Source organism: Toxotes jaculatrix, chromosome 6 (assembly GCF_017976425.1).
Source record: "Toxotes jaculatrix isolate fToxJac2 chromosome 6, fToxJac2.pri, whole genome shotgun sequence".
Lineage (NCBI taxonomy): Eukaryota > Metazoa > Chordata > Actinopteri > Toxotidae > Toxotes > Toxotes jaculatrix.
Genome location: NC_054399.1, coordinates 23,052,208 through 23,069,294, shown reverse-complemented (window position 1 = coordinate 23,069,294; position 17,087 = coordinate 23,052,208). Strand labels below are relative to the sequence as shown.

The 17,087-nt window shown below is 39.0% G+C and overlaps 1 protein-coding gene across 1 annotated transcript in view; it reads left to right on the top strand.

Annotated features, from left to right (window-relative positions):
- LOC121183455 (pituitary adenylate cyclase-activating polypeptide type I receptor-like) overlaps positions 1-9,544 on the top strand; it is a 36,767-nt gene extending 27,223 nt beyond the window's left edge. The window contains exons 4-13 of the mRNA XM_041040530.1: positions 3,596-3,696; positions 4,542-4,639; positions 4,796-4,928; positions 6,345-6,498; positions 6,627-6,687; positions 7,297-7,366; positions 8,302-8,393; positions 8,504-8,633; positions 8,817-8,858; positions 9,338-9,544. Of these exons, the coding sequence (XP_040896464.1) occupies positions 3,596-3,696; positions 4,542-4,639; positions 4,796-4,928; positions 6,345-6,498; positions 6,627-6,687; positions 7,297-7,366; positions 8,302-8,393; positions 8,504-8,633; positions 8,817-8,858; positions 9,338-9,544 (1,088 nt within the window). The remainder of the gene's footprint in view (positions 1-3,595; positions 3,697-4,541; positions 4,640-4,795; positions 4,929-6,344; positions 6,499-6,626; positions 6,688-7,296; positions 7,367-8,301; positions 8,394-8,503; positions 8,634-8,816; positions 8,859-9,337) is intronic.
- The last annotated feature ends 7,543 nt before the right edge of the window (positions 9,545-17,087 follow it).

Genomic DNA, 17,087 nt, shown 5'->3' with positions numbered 1-17,087 from the left:
TAACAGGGGAGACCACCGTTCACTTCCTTCCTGTTTTCTTTTGACCATGATCACTCTGTAACCATAACCATGTGTTTAATACTGTAACCACAACAACAGCAAGCCTCTAACCTTAATGAAGCTTTTATTTTAACCACAACCACGATCTTGCCCTAAATCAAACCAAATCATTTTTGTGCCTAAGCCTAACCAAACTTTTACTTGTCACATTATAAAAAGCTTATATGTTCTTCAGCTATGATTGTCTGTTTCTGTTATATCTCCTGCCACCTCACGGACACTAATTCAGGAACAGCTCCTGCTGAATAGGTCGTGTCAAAGGGAAGGGACCTAAACCTAAAAACCCATATAGTTTACTAGTTTGCTGATGGATGAACTTGGACATGTTGAACCAACATTTTCTCAGTGAACAGGGACATTCATCTACTGAGAGCAGGTGCTAATGAGCCAAAAAAAAAAAAAACTGAATTACTTCGGGAAAGTTGAATTACAGACTCTGCAAACAGTTACACAAGCTCAGTAGGCGTTCGTGTTCAAGTGCATTGGCTAAATCAGAGTGTCCCGAAGGACTGGAGTTGTTTAAGAAAAGGTTGTTGTTTCCTGTGGTTGGACAGTATTTCCCAGCTCCAGATATCAGGGAGGAACAGCAGCAATGAGGCAAGACGTTTGTGTGTGTGTGTGTGTGTGTGTGTGTGTGTGTGTGTGTGTGTGTGTGTGCGTGTGTGCGTGTGTGCGTGTGTGTGTGTGTGTGTGTGTGTGTGTGTTAATGTTTGAAATGGTGAAAATCAGATGGGAAAAAGTCAGTCATCTCAAAATCTGGGTAAAAATCTGCATTGTAAAAGTGTAGAAAGAGAAACTGCTGCTTTTTAGGTAAACCCATGCAAACAACTAGCAGCTTATTTGATTTTTTTGACCCCATTTTTATTGTTTTATTAGTGTACTGTAAATTGTGATCAGCGGAAATTTCAAACCTTTGTGTGTCCTGTGATTACTCTATTTATTTGTCGCTATATTTGACCGTATAATGCATTTTTTGTTCATTTTCTGATACTTCTTTGTGTTTGTGTTGTCAGAGTTTTATGGTGATGTGATGGGGGGCCTCAGTGTAGCAGCCCAACCATAATCATTGGCCGGTAGCATTTCTGACCTTCGGTCAAATCGCTGTTCCGTTCATGTGCAGTTATCTGAGAGTGGGAGCAGAGCACTTATGATGTGCGGTCAGCTGCACTGAGACACAAAACAATAGCAGTAAATACTGTACAGAATGGATTTCTGGACACAGCTGTTGCCTTTAAAAATTCAACACGAGTGGTTACCAGCCACCCAAACCCTCTATCAGGACAGATGCATACTGTAGTTTAGTACAGTAGTTTGATGTACTGACTGCAGCATATAGTTTTAAGTTTGGGTCAATTTTGTAAAGGATTTGTTTCACCCAAACTGCAATAACATATACTTTGACGTTTACTAACGTTTACTTTGTGCTGACTTCTCGTCAGCCTACTACTCCCATTTAGATCATCAGATGGATTGTCACCAGAACTCAGACAATCTGAATCAATTTGTACTTTTACTTGCTCACTGCAGGGTTGTGTATTCTTTCCTTTGTTTTTTATCTTATATACCGAGGAATGTAAAAATCTTATTATTATTGTTTCTTTTCTGTCAGTCAGACCACACACATCTTTTTTTTTTCTTTACTGTCAGGCAGCAGACAAAGTCTGCTGGAGTAGATCAGAGAATTCTGATGTTTACTTCCTTTTGTCAGAAGGACAAGAACGTGCTGGACGCTGTTGTTCACCTCAGCTCAGGTAGAGCAGGTTTGCCACTAATCGTCGGTGGTTTGAACTCCGTCTCCTTCAGTCTGCATTTCAAAATGTCCTTGGGGCAAGATGCTGAGCCTCAAACTGCCCCTGATGGTTGTACCGTCAGTGTGTGTGAATGGGCATCTATGACTACTGTAACCTATCACCTGCATGTAGAACAAATGAAACTATAGATGGAAGTTTGGTTTTATTCCATTAGACTTTTTTTTTTTGTTGTTGTTGTTTGTTTTGTTTTGTTTTTTCAAACACAATATGAACCTTTCATTTTGGTGTGGTAGATATGGACCAGTCACTGTTGTAGATCCTTGTGTGTTTGAACTCTTTTGTGTGTGTTTGTACTTTTGGATTGTTTTTATGTGTATAGCTTTGTTTGCAGACTTCCTGCCTTGAGTTGCTCCTTACGGGACAAGTAAAGGATATTGACTTCAACTGAATTTACCCCAGTGGTGTTTAACTATGCACATGCGCTGCTCTAACATCCTCCACGCGTCTGCTTTCAGTCTTTCCACCAGCTGTTGAACCTGCTGCAGGGATTTTATCCCATTCAGCCACATTAGGACATTAGTGAGGTTTACACATTACTGACGTTGGGTGATAAGGTCTACACCACTTAGCAGTTAAAATTACTTGTTTTGAGTATCAAAGCCTGCTTGCATCTTAATTTCTACAAAATGCTGCAGTCAGACTGTCAACGAGATCAAATCACAAACCCCCAGTATGAGACACACTGCAGTGGCTTCCAGTTTGTTTTCAAAGTAATTTGAAGGTTTAATTTGTTATTTTTAAAGCTCTGCACTGTCAGACTCCAGCAGATATTTGTGACACTCTGTGTGCTTATTGCACTTTCAACTTCATGTCTGATCCTACAACTAAACCCTGGTAACAACAGCAGTCTAGACTTAAAAATAAAGGCTGGAACAGCTTTCCTGTTTAAACCTGTTGTGCTACCTTGGTGATTTAAACCTCTGCTAAAAAATGCTTTTTAATAAACCTGCATTTCTGTTATTTTATTTTAATGTTTAAAAAGGAAAGAGCCTTCTCAAAACTATTGACGCAAAGTCAGAGGTGCACTGTTGTCTGGTGGATAGAATTTAGTTTGTGTTGCTCAAACTATCAAATATCTGAAGTTTCAGAGACAATGTTCAGTAGAAAGCAGCAGCTTTTTTCAAAGATAACTTCATGACATTCACGTTAATTCCCCATCGCTCAGAGCAGAAATCTCAGTCTCAGTTTTTCATCTGTCTGTCTCTGTCTGTGTGACTAGATCTTGCAAGAGGTACAGTAAGGAAGTAAGTGTGTTTTTTGTGTGGATTTTTGGGAAACAGACCCTTCAAACTCCAACAGGAGCTAATAAATATTTATTTTCATCGCTGATAGCACTGAAGATCTATCAAAGAAGAATTTTGTACATGTACTGTTTTTCTGGAGTTTTTTTTGGCCACCTAATTACCAACGTAGACTGACACCGTGGCAAGTGCTGACTCAATATATTATATAAATATAATAATATAATACCATCTGTCAGTGTCCTAAAAACCAGAGCAGAGACAAACTGTGTGTCTTTAATCACTGTCTTTACTTTGTTTCTATTTCTTTGCCAACTGTCTGAAGTTCCTCCAGCGTTGCCAAGTCCTTCAGTGTAGACTCTTTACCCTGAAACTCAAATACTTATGTCAGTCCTTTATTTACTCTGCCTTGACTCTTCTTGTCTCTTGTCTGACTGATGAAGTTCTACATCTCTCACTTTTCACTCTTTTTTTTTTTTTTAGGTTACATCTACAGGAACTGCACTGAAGACGGATGGTCTGAGGTCTACCCGTCCTATGAGGAGGCCTGTGAGTTTGCGGAAGATGAAGAGACAGAACCAGAGGTAGATGGCTTTATTTTCAGTCAGAATTAGTCTGCAAAGACACAAACTGTCCTTTCAGTGTCAATATCTTTCTCTTTAATAACCCTCTCATTTGGATATTCTGTCTGTTCTTCTGCCTGTAAATTACCAATGCGTAAAACAAAAGATGGGAGGCATTGCTCCTCACATTTTTGAGGACCCATCAGGTGAAACCTGTGACTCTGCTGAGGGCCTGTGCGTACTGTAGGCTGGCTCACATGCACATATAATGACTTGTATTGTCATTAAAATAGTTTAATTACTACCCTTTCACCTCAAACCCTCAGTTTTGCTAATTATGGTCCAGAAAGGCTTAATTACAGATGTTATTTCAAGCAGGCTGTGAAGTCAGTGATTGACATTTCTCTCCTTGACTCTGACGCCAACATGAACCCTGGAGGACTGTCATCACTGGAAAAATAATAATAATAACACTTTAAGTGCCATGTTAACATTTTTCTGACCTCATGTTGTCAAGCAAATATTGACTCTCCTCTCTAAGGAGGAGGAAGGAGTGTGATGTGGGCATACTGTTGAAGAAGGTCTGTGGGAGGAGGCTGAGAATATAACAGTTGGGTCAACACTGATAAATGCAGATGCCTGCTCAGTGTCCAACAATTTGTATGTAAAAACTTTAATTGAGCACCATAACTAATACTTTGTAAATTTACAGCCTGTCATCCACCAGATGCCAATGTAACGGCAGCTTTCACGTCCAACACTCATCACTAAACACTTCTAAGGATTTATTGATGACAAATTATTGCAGTGGTGCAATTTTTTATTCTCCTTTGTTGTTTTTCTTGTTTTTTGTTTTTGCATTTCAGACAACGTACTTCTCCAACTTCAAACAGGTGTACACTGCTGGCTACGCTACCTCCCTCATCTCTCTCATCTCAGCCATTTTTGTCTTCACTGTGTTCAGGTAAAGCTGTTTACAAAATTCTTCGGTCCAAAAGAATGTCACAGAATTTTTCTGACCCTATTGCCATCATTTCTAAAGCTAGACAGACTAAAACCTGAAAAACTGTTTGGTGTGTGTGTGTGTGTGTTTTCAAGTGTTTTTCTCTCTGTTCTACAGGAAGTTTCACTGCACCAGAAACTACATCCATATCAACCTGTTCTTCTCCTTCATCCTGAGAGCGAGCGCTGTTTTCATTAAAGATGGAGTTCTTTTTTCTGATGAAAACCTGGATCACTGCTTCATGTCGACTGTGAGTGTTAAACTCTCCAGTTCCATTAACGTGTTTGTATGTACGTCACCCTCCTTCACATCCTGCTTTGAAAGATCCAGTTAAGTACAAGCAAACTAGAGAACACGTTATACCTGTAGTACAACTTGTTCTCTAGTGTTCAGTGACAGCCATACTGCCACAGAGCTGAAATGAAGAAAGAATATAACAAATCATTATATACGTTTCCACCACTGTTCCTAATCTCAAACCAGTTCTTGGCGTTTTGACAAAGCCAGGAAGACTAGTTTGAGAGCTGCACCAACACTTATGTCAGCATATGTCAGGGGCTGGAGGCGGGATTATCATGACCAACAAGACCAACTAAGACTTTGTGATTTTAAAAAATCTGGAAAATCACACAAAGCCAGGACCAACACTTGAAAATAGACAGTGTGGTCCACCATTGTTGTTGTTGTACTTGGCACTAGCATTGCTGGGAAAGCAGAGTATACAGATACGTATACAGATGTATACAGTGACATAATGGCACAATAGAAAAAGCAAAGGAAGAGAGGGATGGAAATCAGAGAAGGAAAGGAAGTTAGGAATGAGATAATGGTGGACATGAAGAGGAAAGACAGAAGGCACGACAGAACAAAGAATGGAAGAAAATATGAAAAAAGAAAGGTAAAATGTTATCGAAATAATTATTTATAATTATTATCTTATCATATGGTGGATATAAAACCTGACTTTCAGTGTAGTGGAGTAAAAAGTACAGTATTTCCCTTTGAGTGTCCCAAAATGGAAATAACCAGTCCCTCAGATGTGTAATCTCTACACATGAACCTCACAAACTCACAGGAGCTTCTTATGGTAGAGAGCAGGGAGGAGGAGGATTGAAATGAGTGGAGTCTGTGAGAACATTAGTGATGAGTGTCTCTCCTCCTGTTCCACTGCTGATGAGTCTCCTGCCTGCAGTGAAGGTGAGTGTCCCCTCGTGTGGCTGCGAGAGACCAGCATTAACACATCACTGTGACTCATTTGGACAGCATGCGAGGGTGAAAGAGGGAGAAGATGAGAGAAAGCTCTTTGTACTCAGTCAGAACCAAAATATAATTTTTTGTAGAGTTAAAAAAAAAAAAAAAAAAAAAAAAAACTGTGACAGGAAAACAAAAAAATGGGTAAGTGCTGATAAATGGATGAGAGGATGGCGTTCAGGCAGTTTGAAATCACTTTGAGAATCTGTTTATTAATAATCAATTACTGATTACTGCCTAGAACCAAAGTGTAGACAGATTAAGTGAGTGATACAGTTAGAGTTTTCAGCTGATGCACTCCCGTAATGATTATTGTAATTGGTTTTTAAAGTGTCGGTGGTTGTCCTGAAATGAGAAGCAGCTTTTATATTTGACTAATCTGATGCTTGCGTATTTTGTTGTGTTTATCCCGCAGACGTCCTGTAAATCAGCTGTGGCCTTCTTCCAGTTCAGCATTCTTGCCAACTACTTCTGGCTGCTGGTGGAGGGCATGTACCTGCAGACGCTGCTCGCTCTCACCTTTGTCTTCCAGAAAAAATACTTCTGGTGGTACATACTGATTGGCTGGGGTGGGTGACTCCTCTTTCCCCTGTCTCATGTCATTTTCTTTCTTCCTTCCTCTGTCTGTCCCCTGTTGAGGCTCTTGTCTGACTCTAATGATCAGGTCCTTCTGTTTGTGTCTCCTTCTGTCTCCCAGGTCTCCCAACAACAATCATAACGGCGTGGATCCTCACTCGTAACTTCTATGATGACAGGGGGTGAGATCATGTCACATGAAAACTTCGAAATCGGGGGGAAAAACAAATTTGGATTTGTATTTCTGGTCCTTCTTTTTGTGCCATTGTTTGATGAAGGATCACACTGAGGTTTTGCACAAGTGAAATCAAAGACAAATATTTCAAGGTCAGCAGCAGAAAACATAAGATATAATAGAAATATTATTTTGAGCTTTAGAGGTACGAGTAGGTGGTTTCCAGTCTTTGTGCTAAGCTAAGCTAACCAGCACACACATCTGAGAGTGGAGAAAATCTTTTGTCTAACTTGCTGCAAGAAAACAAATTATCCAACTATTCCTCTAAAACATATTAAAATAAATGTTCATATTAATGAAAATAATAGGAACAAATATGAAGAAATATGTTTACTGAATTATAACTTTTTATATCTAAAATATTACACTGATTTCAGGAGAAAAAATAAAGATTTATGGTGGGTTTAGATTTTGACTTACCCATGATGATTTGCTTCTTCTAACACGATGTTCTGGCTGTGGACACTGAGTAGTCGTGCGTTTCGTGATGAGATGTACAATATTGTACTCCTGTGATTGCCTTGTTTATCTCATTACTGCCTATCGTGTGTCTCAGGTGCTGGGATGACACAGATGTGGCCTTCATCTGGTGGATCATAAAAGCTCCAATAACTGCATCACTACTGGTGAGTACAGAGCTGTTACAGTGGGAGCTACTGAGGAATTACAGGAGTCCTAAATCTTGGATCAGGCTTGTGGTGTGACTCTGCAGACGCCGTCTCCAACTCTTATCTCGTGTTCACATTAAGGGCAACAATAAACAGCCGATTATAACCAGCATCAACCTCCTGGTTCCGTGGTAAATTTTTGATTCATGTTTTTGCTCTTTTCCTCCCCAGTTTGGCAGGACCTTTTTGTGTATACTGTCCCTGTCACTGTTTATTCCACTGTCAACCTGGACAATGAGTAGTTCTCTGAGATGCCTGGAACAATCTACCTGCCAAGTACCTGAAAAAACAGTGCAGGTGTACTGAGGAGAACTGGTGCTGTTTTACAGGCAAAGGAGAGCCACAGCAAATACTGATTACTGATACTGATTTAGTTTTTTTTTTCTTTTTACAGCTCTGATAAATAAAAACTGTTCATTGTGCTTGAAATCACCACTACTTCTGTGTGCACTTTATCAGGAACACCTGTACACCTTCTTATTCATGGAATTATCCAATCAGCCAATCATGCAGCATCAGTGCAGTGCATCAAATCCTGCAGACACAGGTCAGGAGTTTCAGTTCACAGAACAGGGACCATCCTGGATTTCTGCTGAGGCTGCAGATGGTAGGGTCAGAATCTGGAGTCAGCAGCACAAATCCATGGACCCAACCTGCCTTGCATCAGCAGTCCATGCTGGTGGTGGGGTGATGGTGTGGGGGATGTTTTTCTTGGTTTACTTTGGGCCTTAATACCAATCAGTCATGTTCTGAATGTCACAGTCTGAGTATAGTTGCTGACCATGTTCATCCCTTCATGGCCACAGTTCACCATCTTCTAATGGTTCCTCCCAGCAGGATAATTCTCCATGTCACAAAGCTAAAGTCTTCTCAAACTGGTTTTCTTCATGCAGGTGAACTTCATCATCTTCATCAACGTGATCCGTATACTGGTTCAGAAGCTGAGGTCTCCTGGTGTTGGTGGCAATGACACCAGTCACTTCAAGTGAGGCACAGCATAAATATCCTTCCACATGATGACACACACAGATACACACAGCAAATAATCTGCACGCACATATGTCATCTTCATGGGGGTTTTCTATGTGTGTGCAGGAGACTGGCCAAATCCACTTTGCTTCTCATCCCTCTGTTTGGGATGCACTACATGGTGTTTGCCTTCCTGCCAGAAAACACAGGAGCAGAAGCTCGACTCTTCATAGAGCTTGGTGTTGGATCCTTTCAGGTAAAACACACAACGCAGAAACAAATGAAAGTCAGGTCATTAACATAAAACAGCTCTTGTAGTCCAGCATAACCTTGTTAAATATATAAAATTTCTGTTTTTCATGGGGACACAGTGTCAGACATGTTTGCTCAGGATGTACAGTTTTACTTTTAATATTTAATATTTATTTCTGCTCTGAAGGGATTCGTTGTGGCTCTGCTCTACTGTTTCCTGAATGGTGAGGTAGGTCAATGCTGCACAATATGTGCAGGCTCTTTGTGATATGAAGAATATAATGTGAGCTCGTTAGAATTTGTTATAGAGGGGAACATTCGTGCAGATTCAGTAGTACTAACAAATCTGCTTGAATCTTAATAAATATTATTCAGTTAAAAGAACATATAGAAGGCATGTTTTTGCCAATCAGCTTCCAGCTGTTTCTATAACAAATCACACGTTTATAGATTAATTTCCTCGCCCGTGGTGGCCATTTCAAAGATGATGAGCTCAAATTCCTGCTACCTTTATTTTCTAGTGTTACATTATTGTTATCTGGTAAAACAGTTGCAGGTATGGTTGTGTGTGTATCAAGGGGGACTGAGAAGTAAAATCAGTGTCTGATAAGTGCAATTTGTAGCTTATATGATTATTTGTATTTTTGTAGGGTTATTTGTTTTCTATTTTTGAGCTTTGTGTGTGTGTGTGTGTGTGTGTGTTTTTAGGTGCAGGCAGAACTAAAGAAGAGGTTTTGGAAGTGGCAGACTCAGAGCTACCTGAGCTACAGTAAACGACGGCGTACACTGTTCACTGAGAGCAGCACGGTCACTCAGATTTCTGTTCTCGACAAATCCAGCCCCAAAGATCAGCCGGGCTCAGACACACACACCCTCACACACACTGTAACACCCAACAGCATCTCCACTGTCTGACAGTTGGACAGAGGTGATGTTCATGTCCTGTGTTTCAACATCTGCTTTGTGTTTGGACGACAACCTGAACAATAGACTAAACCACAGAGCCTGATTGTTGAATGATTGAGGTACCTCTTATGTTCTTTTTTTTTTTTTTTTTCATGGGTGGACAAATTTACAAGCGTGTAGACTTGTAAATTTAACTTTTATTGATTCACCACACTTTTACAATAAACTCTGTGACACTGATTATTTTCTAACTAAGAGGTTTTGGTGTTGGCAGAAACACAGGCTGTATCATGCATGCCTCCAGCATCCCTTGGTTGGGATGTTTTCTTCATCTTTTGTCAGTGCATACATCAGAAAATGCAGACTGAAGTCAATATGCTTCATTAGTCTGAAATGTCACAGATCATGATGAGGGAAATCATGATGATTTTAGTTTGGGGTACATCCTTCACATTTTCAAGAAACCACTAAATAAATTCACCCCTTTTAGAAAAGCACTGATATCACAGTTAACATACAGCTTATTTATGTATTTATGTATTTATTTATTTAATTTTGAAATAACCAAAAAAAAAAAAAAAAACCAGAATCTTAGTTTAATCAACTGAAGGTAAAACATGACTAATTCCTCCTGTAGCCCTCTGGGTCTTTCTGGCTCAGTCTTGGCTGCTTTCTCTTGTGATAAAATGTCACGTTTGTGTTGTTCTTGCTCATATTTTCAGATGCTGCTCATAAAAGGAAATAAATGCATGAAAATGGCTATCACCAAAACAACTTTTCTGCAGTCTCTCCTGTCATTTTCAAATATATTTCCTGTAGATTTTCATATGTTTGTGCAGATTTTACCCTGATTTATCTGCCCACAAGAGGCTGCACAGAGAGTAAAGCACGCTGGGTTCATGCTGTCCCCTTTAATATCACCCCCCTAATGTGCAGATGCTTAGACCAACCTCAATTTCCTATCCACAACTCAAAAACAACAACTTATGTTTGTTGGAACATGACCAAACCAAGGACCTTGGCAGTAGCAGGGAAGTCTGCCCCTGTGCTGCCATGTCACCCATTTCCAAGCATTTATCACGTTTTATGAGCAGTCAGTATAAAGTCAGTCTAATATATCTAATCAAATCTTATCAACCAGGTTACGCAGTTTTAACATACAGGCCCCGCATTGATGGCTCAAAATGAACAGTCCCAGATGCTTCCCATAGAAAAGGGAAGTGGCTGTGCTCTGTTCTTTATTGGAGGTGGGGATTTTAACCAAATGTGTATTTGCAAAACTCATTTCTGAATCCTTCTCTCCCAAAAAACCAAAACTTGTTCAGGTTTGTTTTGGAATGTGCCACAGATTCATTGCTGATCCAGCATTAAGGGGTAGTAATGAGCCCATGACAGGCTGGACAAACTCATGTAAAAATTAGATTTATGTTTTCAGAAAGCATATTTAAATGTTAGAAGAAAGAAAAACATTTCAAGTATGGTAAGTATGGTGAGGACTGTCTCCATGCAATGGATGACAGTCCATGCAATGGATGACAGTCCCAAATGAGTCCTCACAGTTACTAAAAAAAACTCATAAATCACTACATATGCACTGCTCCTTAATTTTGCAGATCTGTATTTTGGAATACTTTTACCTTATGTGCTAGTGTTCTGTTCATTAGAGTTTGGACTTGCTGCTCACCGTGATGTCCTTGTTGTTCTTGCTGTCACTGATTCAGTGCCGTGTGGTTTCTTGAATGTTGGGCACTGGACATTCCATGACCATGTTACCAAGAGATTTATTTAACGGGACATGCCCGTGGTAACAGTTGCTCTGCATGCAGCATGTTGCACACTGCACTAGCGCACATCTGGAGCACTAGACTGTAAAAGCTTTTTATTTGTCAGATAATTGTTCTTTGTCTGAGTGGAAATAGACCTGAACTAGTTTACATGTATTTTATAACAATGTTGCAGTTTGATATGTAACTATCAGACTAAAAGACATTGTTATTGTAAAAATAAAAGTCATGAATAATAGATAGAAAGGATTTAATAAGTTACTTTAAAATAGAAAAGTTGGCATTTATATTTATCATTTTTGTATCATACATGGTTATGATGATAGTTTTATTCATATATGTCATAATATTGCAAAATGTGGAAAAAATTTAACTGTACATGTCCATATTCCTTAGCTTAGGTTTAGTGAGGCCCAGTTACAGATTGCTGTGCTAATACTAATGCTAATCCAGAGCATGTTTCCTCTAAGGAGTAATTTTGGGAGATCGGGTGGGATGTTTTTACGTGGAGTTCATATTGTTTCTGTGTTTTACCTCTGTAAGCATTTAGCAGGTATGTACAGCAGGTAAATACATGTACATACATTTGTACATGTATATATGCACAGTATTGTCCAGAGTGGGAAAAATTACATTACTCAGCTACTGACCACTACAGTGCCTTTATCATTCAGCATAACTCACTGTCTCTCTGCAGTTCAGGTGGATTGAACCCACAGTAGGTTTGCATTCAAAGTCTGAATCATATATTTACGATTGTGATATTATGCCATGTACTTTACACTTTGCTGGGCAGCAAAACATAATGCTTCTGTGTTGTGTCAGATTTGAGATGTGACAAGAAGTTTGTGCTTAAATGACAAAAAAGAGCCTTTGTTAAATTTAAAATTGTTCAGTAAGGAAGAAGTTTGGACTGTGCTTTCTAGATTACATGCGTTTACAGCTTCAGTGTGGACAATGAACATGTTACTTCTCTTGTTTTACTTGAAAAGTGATTGTGATTGTTTCTCTTACAGGTTCCAGTTTACAACACAAATGCAGGTTTCTGGTTTGGTGGTTTCTTATTTGGGCCAGGGGGCAAACATTCAAGGACAAGACTGGCGATCGTCTATATTTTTCTTTCTGTAAACCTCCCTTGAAAGTACTAAAACCAACAATGTGTTAGTCAGTTTCTCTATACTTTGTGTTCTCTATCTCATCTGTGGCTTTCAGTCCAAAGCCCACTGTCTCCTACTGAAGCTACAAATCTTTAAAAATGACTCACAAACATATGGTTTCTTTTTTAAAATGAGCGCAGTAATTTCCTTAAACAGCTGGTCACTGTAGTTTTTATCAAATGGTCCTCAAACAGAAGGAAATTGTGCATTTGTTAGGGACTATTCTCAGTAGCAGGCTGGGTGTGTGATGTGTGTTCATTCCCATAAACACACACACACACACACTTAAGTTTATTTTGCCTCAGTCCCATATAAACCAGTTCTGTTGCCACAAATACTTAAGACTAACAAATATGGATTCATCCACCACTGAAAATAGTCCTCAAGAAATGCACCATTTCTTCATCTTTGAGGAACATTTGTGAAAACCAAATGTTGTGTCCAGTTGTTTTAGGAAAGTTAGGAAATTACTGAGCTGCTTTTGAAAATGAAACTCTACATTTGTGTCCCCTTTTTAAAGATTTACATCTTAGTAGGAGTAATAACGAATGAGACTGAGTACAACAGATAGGAACGGGAAACAGTAAAGTAGGCTAACTTTGTTGATTTTGCTCTTTTCATGTTGACAATAAGAAAAAACAGAATGAGAACAGCCCTATAAAAGATTCCTAAATAATTCTGACATTAACACACAACATCATTGAGCCAACGAGTTAGAAACATTTATTGTCGATACTTCCATAATGTACAAAAAAACCCTTCTAATGTGCACACAAAAACAAAATAACATGGTGCACGGTGCAGTGAAAGAGACCAAATTTTTAAAAAAGAGCTCATGAACAGATAGAAGCAGGCTCACAGCAGAGATTATTCAGGTACTTTTACATTCAGCCACCAGTACACAAACTGCCGAGCCCCCCACCCCACCCCACCAAACTACCTCTAACTGATTCAAACAGGCAATCAGTACAATGAAGTAATTCAGTACAGATAACCACCATCAAAAAGCTAAAAAAGAAAAACATTTAAACTGATTTCATGCTTTGCAGTAAAAACAAAAGGAAGTATAGTACAGTAAGAGTACAGCAGTTTTTTTTATGGCACTTTTCTTTTCCTCCTGTTTGGGAAGATTAACATTCAAAGGAAAAGTATTTGATGGGTCCTGATGGGACTTGAGCTACAATTAGATAAATCGTTCACAGTTGAAACCCAATATCTGTGTCCCACCTTATTAATTGCCTCATCCACTCGTTACAGCGGATTGGAAAAACAAGGACACAGCTCAGATTCTCGTAATGGCCTGAAAGCTCGACCCTCCCATGTGATTATATCTGCCGGTCAAATAAGATCAAAAAGATTTAACACGCATGCATCAGCCTATTAGAGAGTACAGAGGCATTACAGGAGGCTTTATACTTTTAGCAAACACGATCACCATTTTAAAAAATAATAATAAAAAATATGAAGACAATCACGGCGCAAAGTTTCTTAAATGACAGCTATTCACTTTGAACCACAGAAAACTTCATTTACAAGGTACAACATTGGCAGCTTGTTTCTGTCTCGCATATTTAAACTGCAGTTTATTTAGTCACAAAGGTTGGCTACAGACCTTTCAAACACTTCAACTACTTCATAGTTCAAAACAACAGGTTCAAATGAGTATTTATTCTTATAATAATAGCAACATCTTTGTCTGACATCAACATAGTACTGGCAATGTAAGGCTCCAACTCCCGTATTAACACCAAAGGAAATAATTTATAAATACGTCAACAAAATTAGGCTCATGACCTGGCGAGATTGTCTTAATGTTTGTAATGAGCTCGACTGAACATTCAACTGAACCAGAGCAGAGGTGGTGATTGTCCAGCCCTTTCCCCGGACATCAGAAGATGAGAGGGGGCCCCCTTATGGCTGCTGTTGGATCTGCACTGTTGTTATTGCAGGTCGGACTGAAAATAGACATAGCAGAACAACAGGACAGTACAGTTTCCGGTCAGCCCTTCTTTTCTCTCTCTCTTCCTTCTCTGGACTCACAGAAAGTATAAGCCTGGATGTTTGCAGGTCAAAAGATGCCTGGGTTAAAATCGGACCAAACATTTCTTCCACATAATTACAGTGGCAACATTTTAATTAGTAGTTAAAAATGGTGCAAACTGACATAAACGTGCTAAATTGCTGTGGAAAGAGTAGTTATATGTAGGAGAAAAAAGTTTCATAAGTTTTGATTTTTTCTGAACTTTCTGTTGCAGTGTAAAACTTTCACGTTTCAACTAAAAAGCTCAGTTTTAATGTAGATGCAGGGCTGTTGTTGAGGACGTCAAGGTCTTGTCACCAACAAGACAGTCGTTTCTGGGACTGTTTCTGCACAAACAAAAACAAAAAATTAGGTGAACCTCTGATGGTTAAATAATTATTTTTCAAGAACCCATAACTAATGTCTTTTTGCCTGCAAACTACCAAAGTAATATTTATTGTGTGACTTCGAACAGCTAATGAGGAGAAAAAGACATTTAACCAAATTATACTACTGAACTGAGGATAAGCACATCGCTTATTCATAAAAGAAATGGCAGATATCTATTAATGAAAGAATTCACTTATTTGTTGTTGTTTTGGAGTTTTGCAGTTCCAGCTTCAGACAGTTAAATTCCGACATTTGCAGTTAGACCAAATTATTTCTGTCTTTGCAGAAATCTTGTCAAACCTACTGGACGTTTTGAATTCAGCCCCTTTGAAGTAGAAAATCATAAAGAAAATGCTCTTGTGGTTCAGGTCCATGTAACGTTTTACAGTCTAGTTATTTTCCTGCTGTAGAGAAACCAAAGGGTGTGTTTGTAAAACGAGAGAACTAAAACATCTTTATCATTTTGTACATGTGACATAATGAACTGTACATCGACGTACTGAGTTAATATACTGTAGCACTGCTTTATTAAAAACACTAATCGGTCGTATGTTTTGCTCATCTTTCACAAAGATGAGTTAAAGTACTTTGAAGGCCTCCAGGTTTCAAATACTGATTTAGTCTTAAGCATCATAAAAGCACTTTGTTAAACCCTTTTCTTTACTTTGCAGTTTTGTTTTGAAATGAAAAGACAAATTTTCTTTTCTTGTATATCATCAACAGAAGTCAAAATACAAGTTTTGTGCTTAAAGGCACTTTTGGAGAAACAAAGTGGAGTGAAACACTTTCAGGGATTCAGAGGAAAGTTGAGTCAGACCAAAGGAAAAATCTGCAGTGACATCAGCTGCAAAGCTAACTCAGCCTTTGCAAACAGATACGGCCTTGAAAAAAAAAACCTCAGTGAGGAGTTGATTAATTCATCTTTGGAATGAGAGAATTAAAGTCACTCTCCAAAAGCAATGTCCATCAGTGTGGTTGCTTTCAAGCTTGAAGAGAACAAATGCCACCAGAGACAATAACTGCAGACAGACAGAGATACTGCGAGGTGGCATGAGGGATTTGTTGGAAAAGAAAAGCCTTCCTCAATTAAAACAGATTTTTCAAATGGTCGTTTTTCAGAAACAAATTAGGAAATTTTCCCCTCAAAATAAGTAAAGTACCGTCATGTTCCAGACGGTCTAAACCTTCACTTAGACCAGTACAATGTTGAAACTTCCTGCAGGAGGCTGTAGGAGAGGCTCAGCTTTTAAAAGTGACAATAACAATCAGTATTACAGCGTGACGCCTCTACAACAGCCTTTAGTTAAAAACTAAAATTTCATTTTAAAAAAAAGGAACTGTTAAAAAATTTAACATCCAATTAAAACACTGAATTCTCACAAAACAAAACCGTAAACAAAACCACATGGAACATAAATGCAATTTCATGCAAGCAGTCAAACTCATGGTGCTTCAGTCATGAGTTCGTTTTCATTGACATTTTCTGTACTAGCGGCTGTTTACATCTACAGACGCAGTGGTCTCTAAGGCGTGCTCTTCTCTGACGTCTCGTTCCAGCGCTGAGATTTAAAGAGAGGTTTGTGTTTGTGGTCGTAGTCGGCAAACCTCAGCGCTGGACATACATCCGAAGAACACGCTTTTGAGTCAAGCATCTAACCTGGTATGTTTTTTTTTCTTTTTTTCTCTTTTTTTTGGCATTTCACGCAACTGTAGAAAATATCTCCTTCTCACAAATTGATTCTCATGATTTTCCATGTTTCCCCTGTTAGATCCAGGGGAAATTTCTTCTCAACCTTCCCTCAGTCTGGTTGTCTTCAAACTCCCATGATATTGTTTTACACTAGTCACAGTTTAACACAGGAGAGGAAGGCTTATGCCAGCGGTCGGTAATAACACTGAGCTTTCATACACAGTCACTGTTTGTACATCAAGAGTGCTGCGGTAATTTAGAAATGGCGCACTTGGCTGTCGTCTTCAGATCTGGGTTTGACTCTACTGAAAATAGTCGTAATGTTGACCCTGGTCAGTAACACTGATAAAAGGGTGATGAGGGTGAACCTCCACTCCTTAAATTTTTGTATTCAGCATCTCTATTCATTTAAGGTATTACTGTACATTAGGGTGCCCAGTTTCTCACCTCACTTAAAGGGTCACTCCAGCTTTTTAGACTTGCACCTTCATAAAACTGGGAGACCCACAAG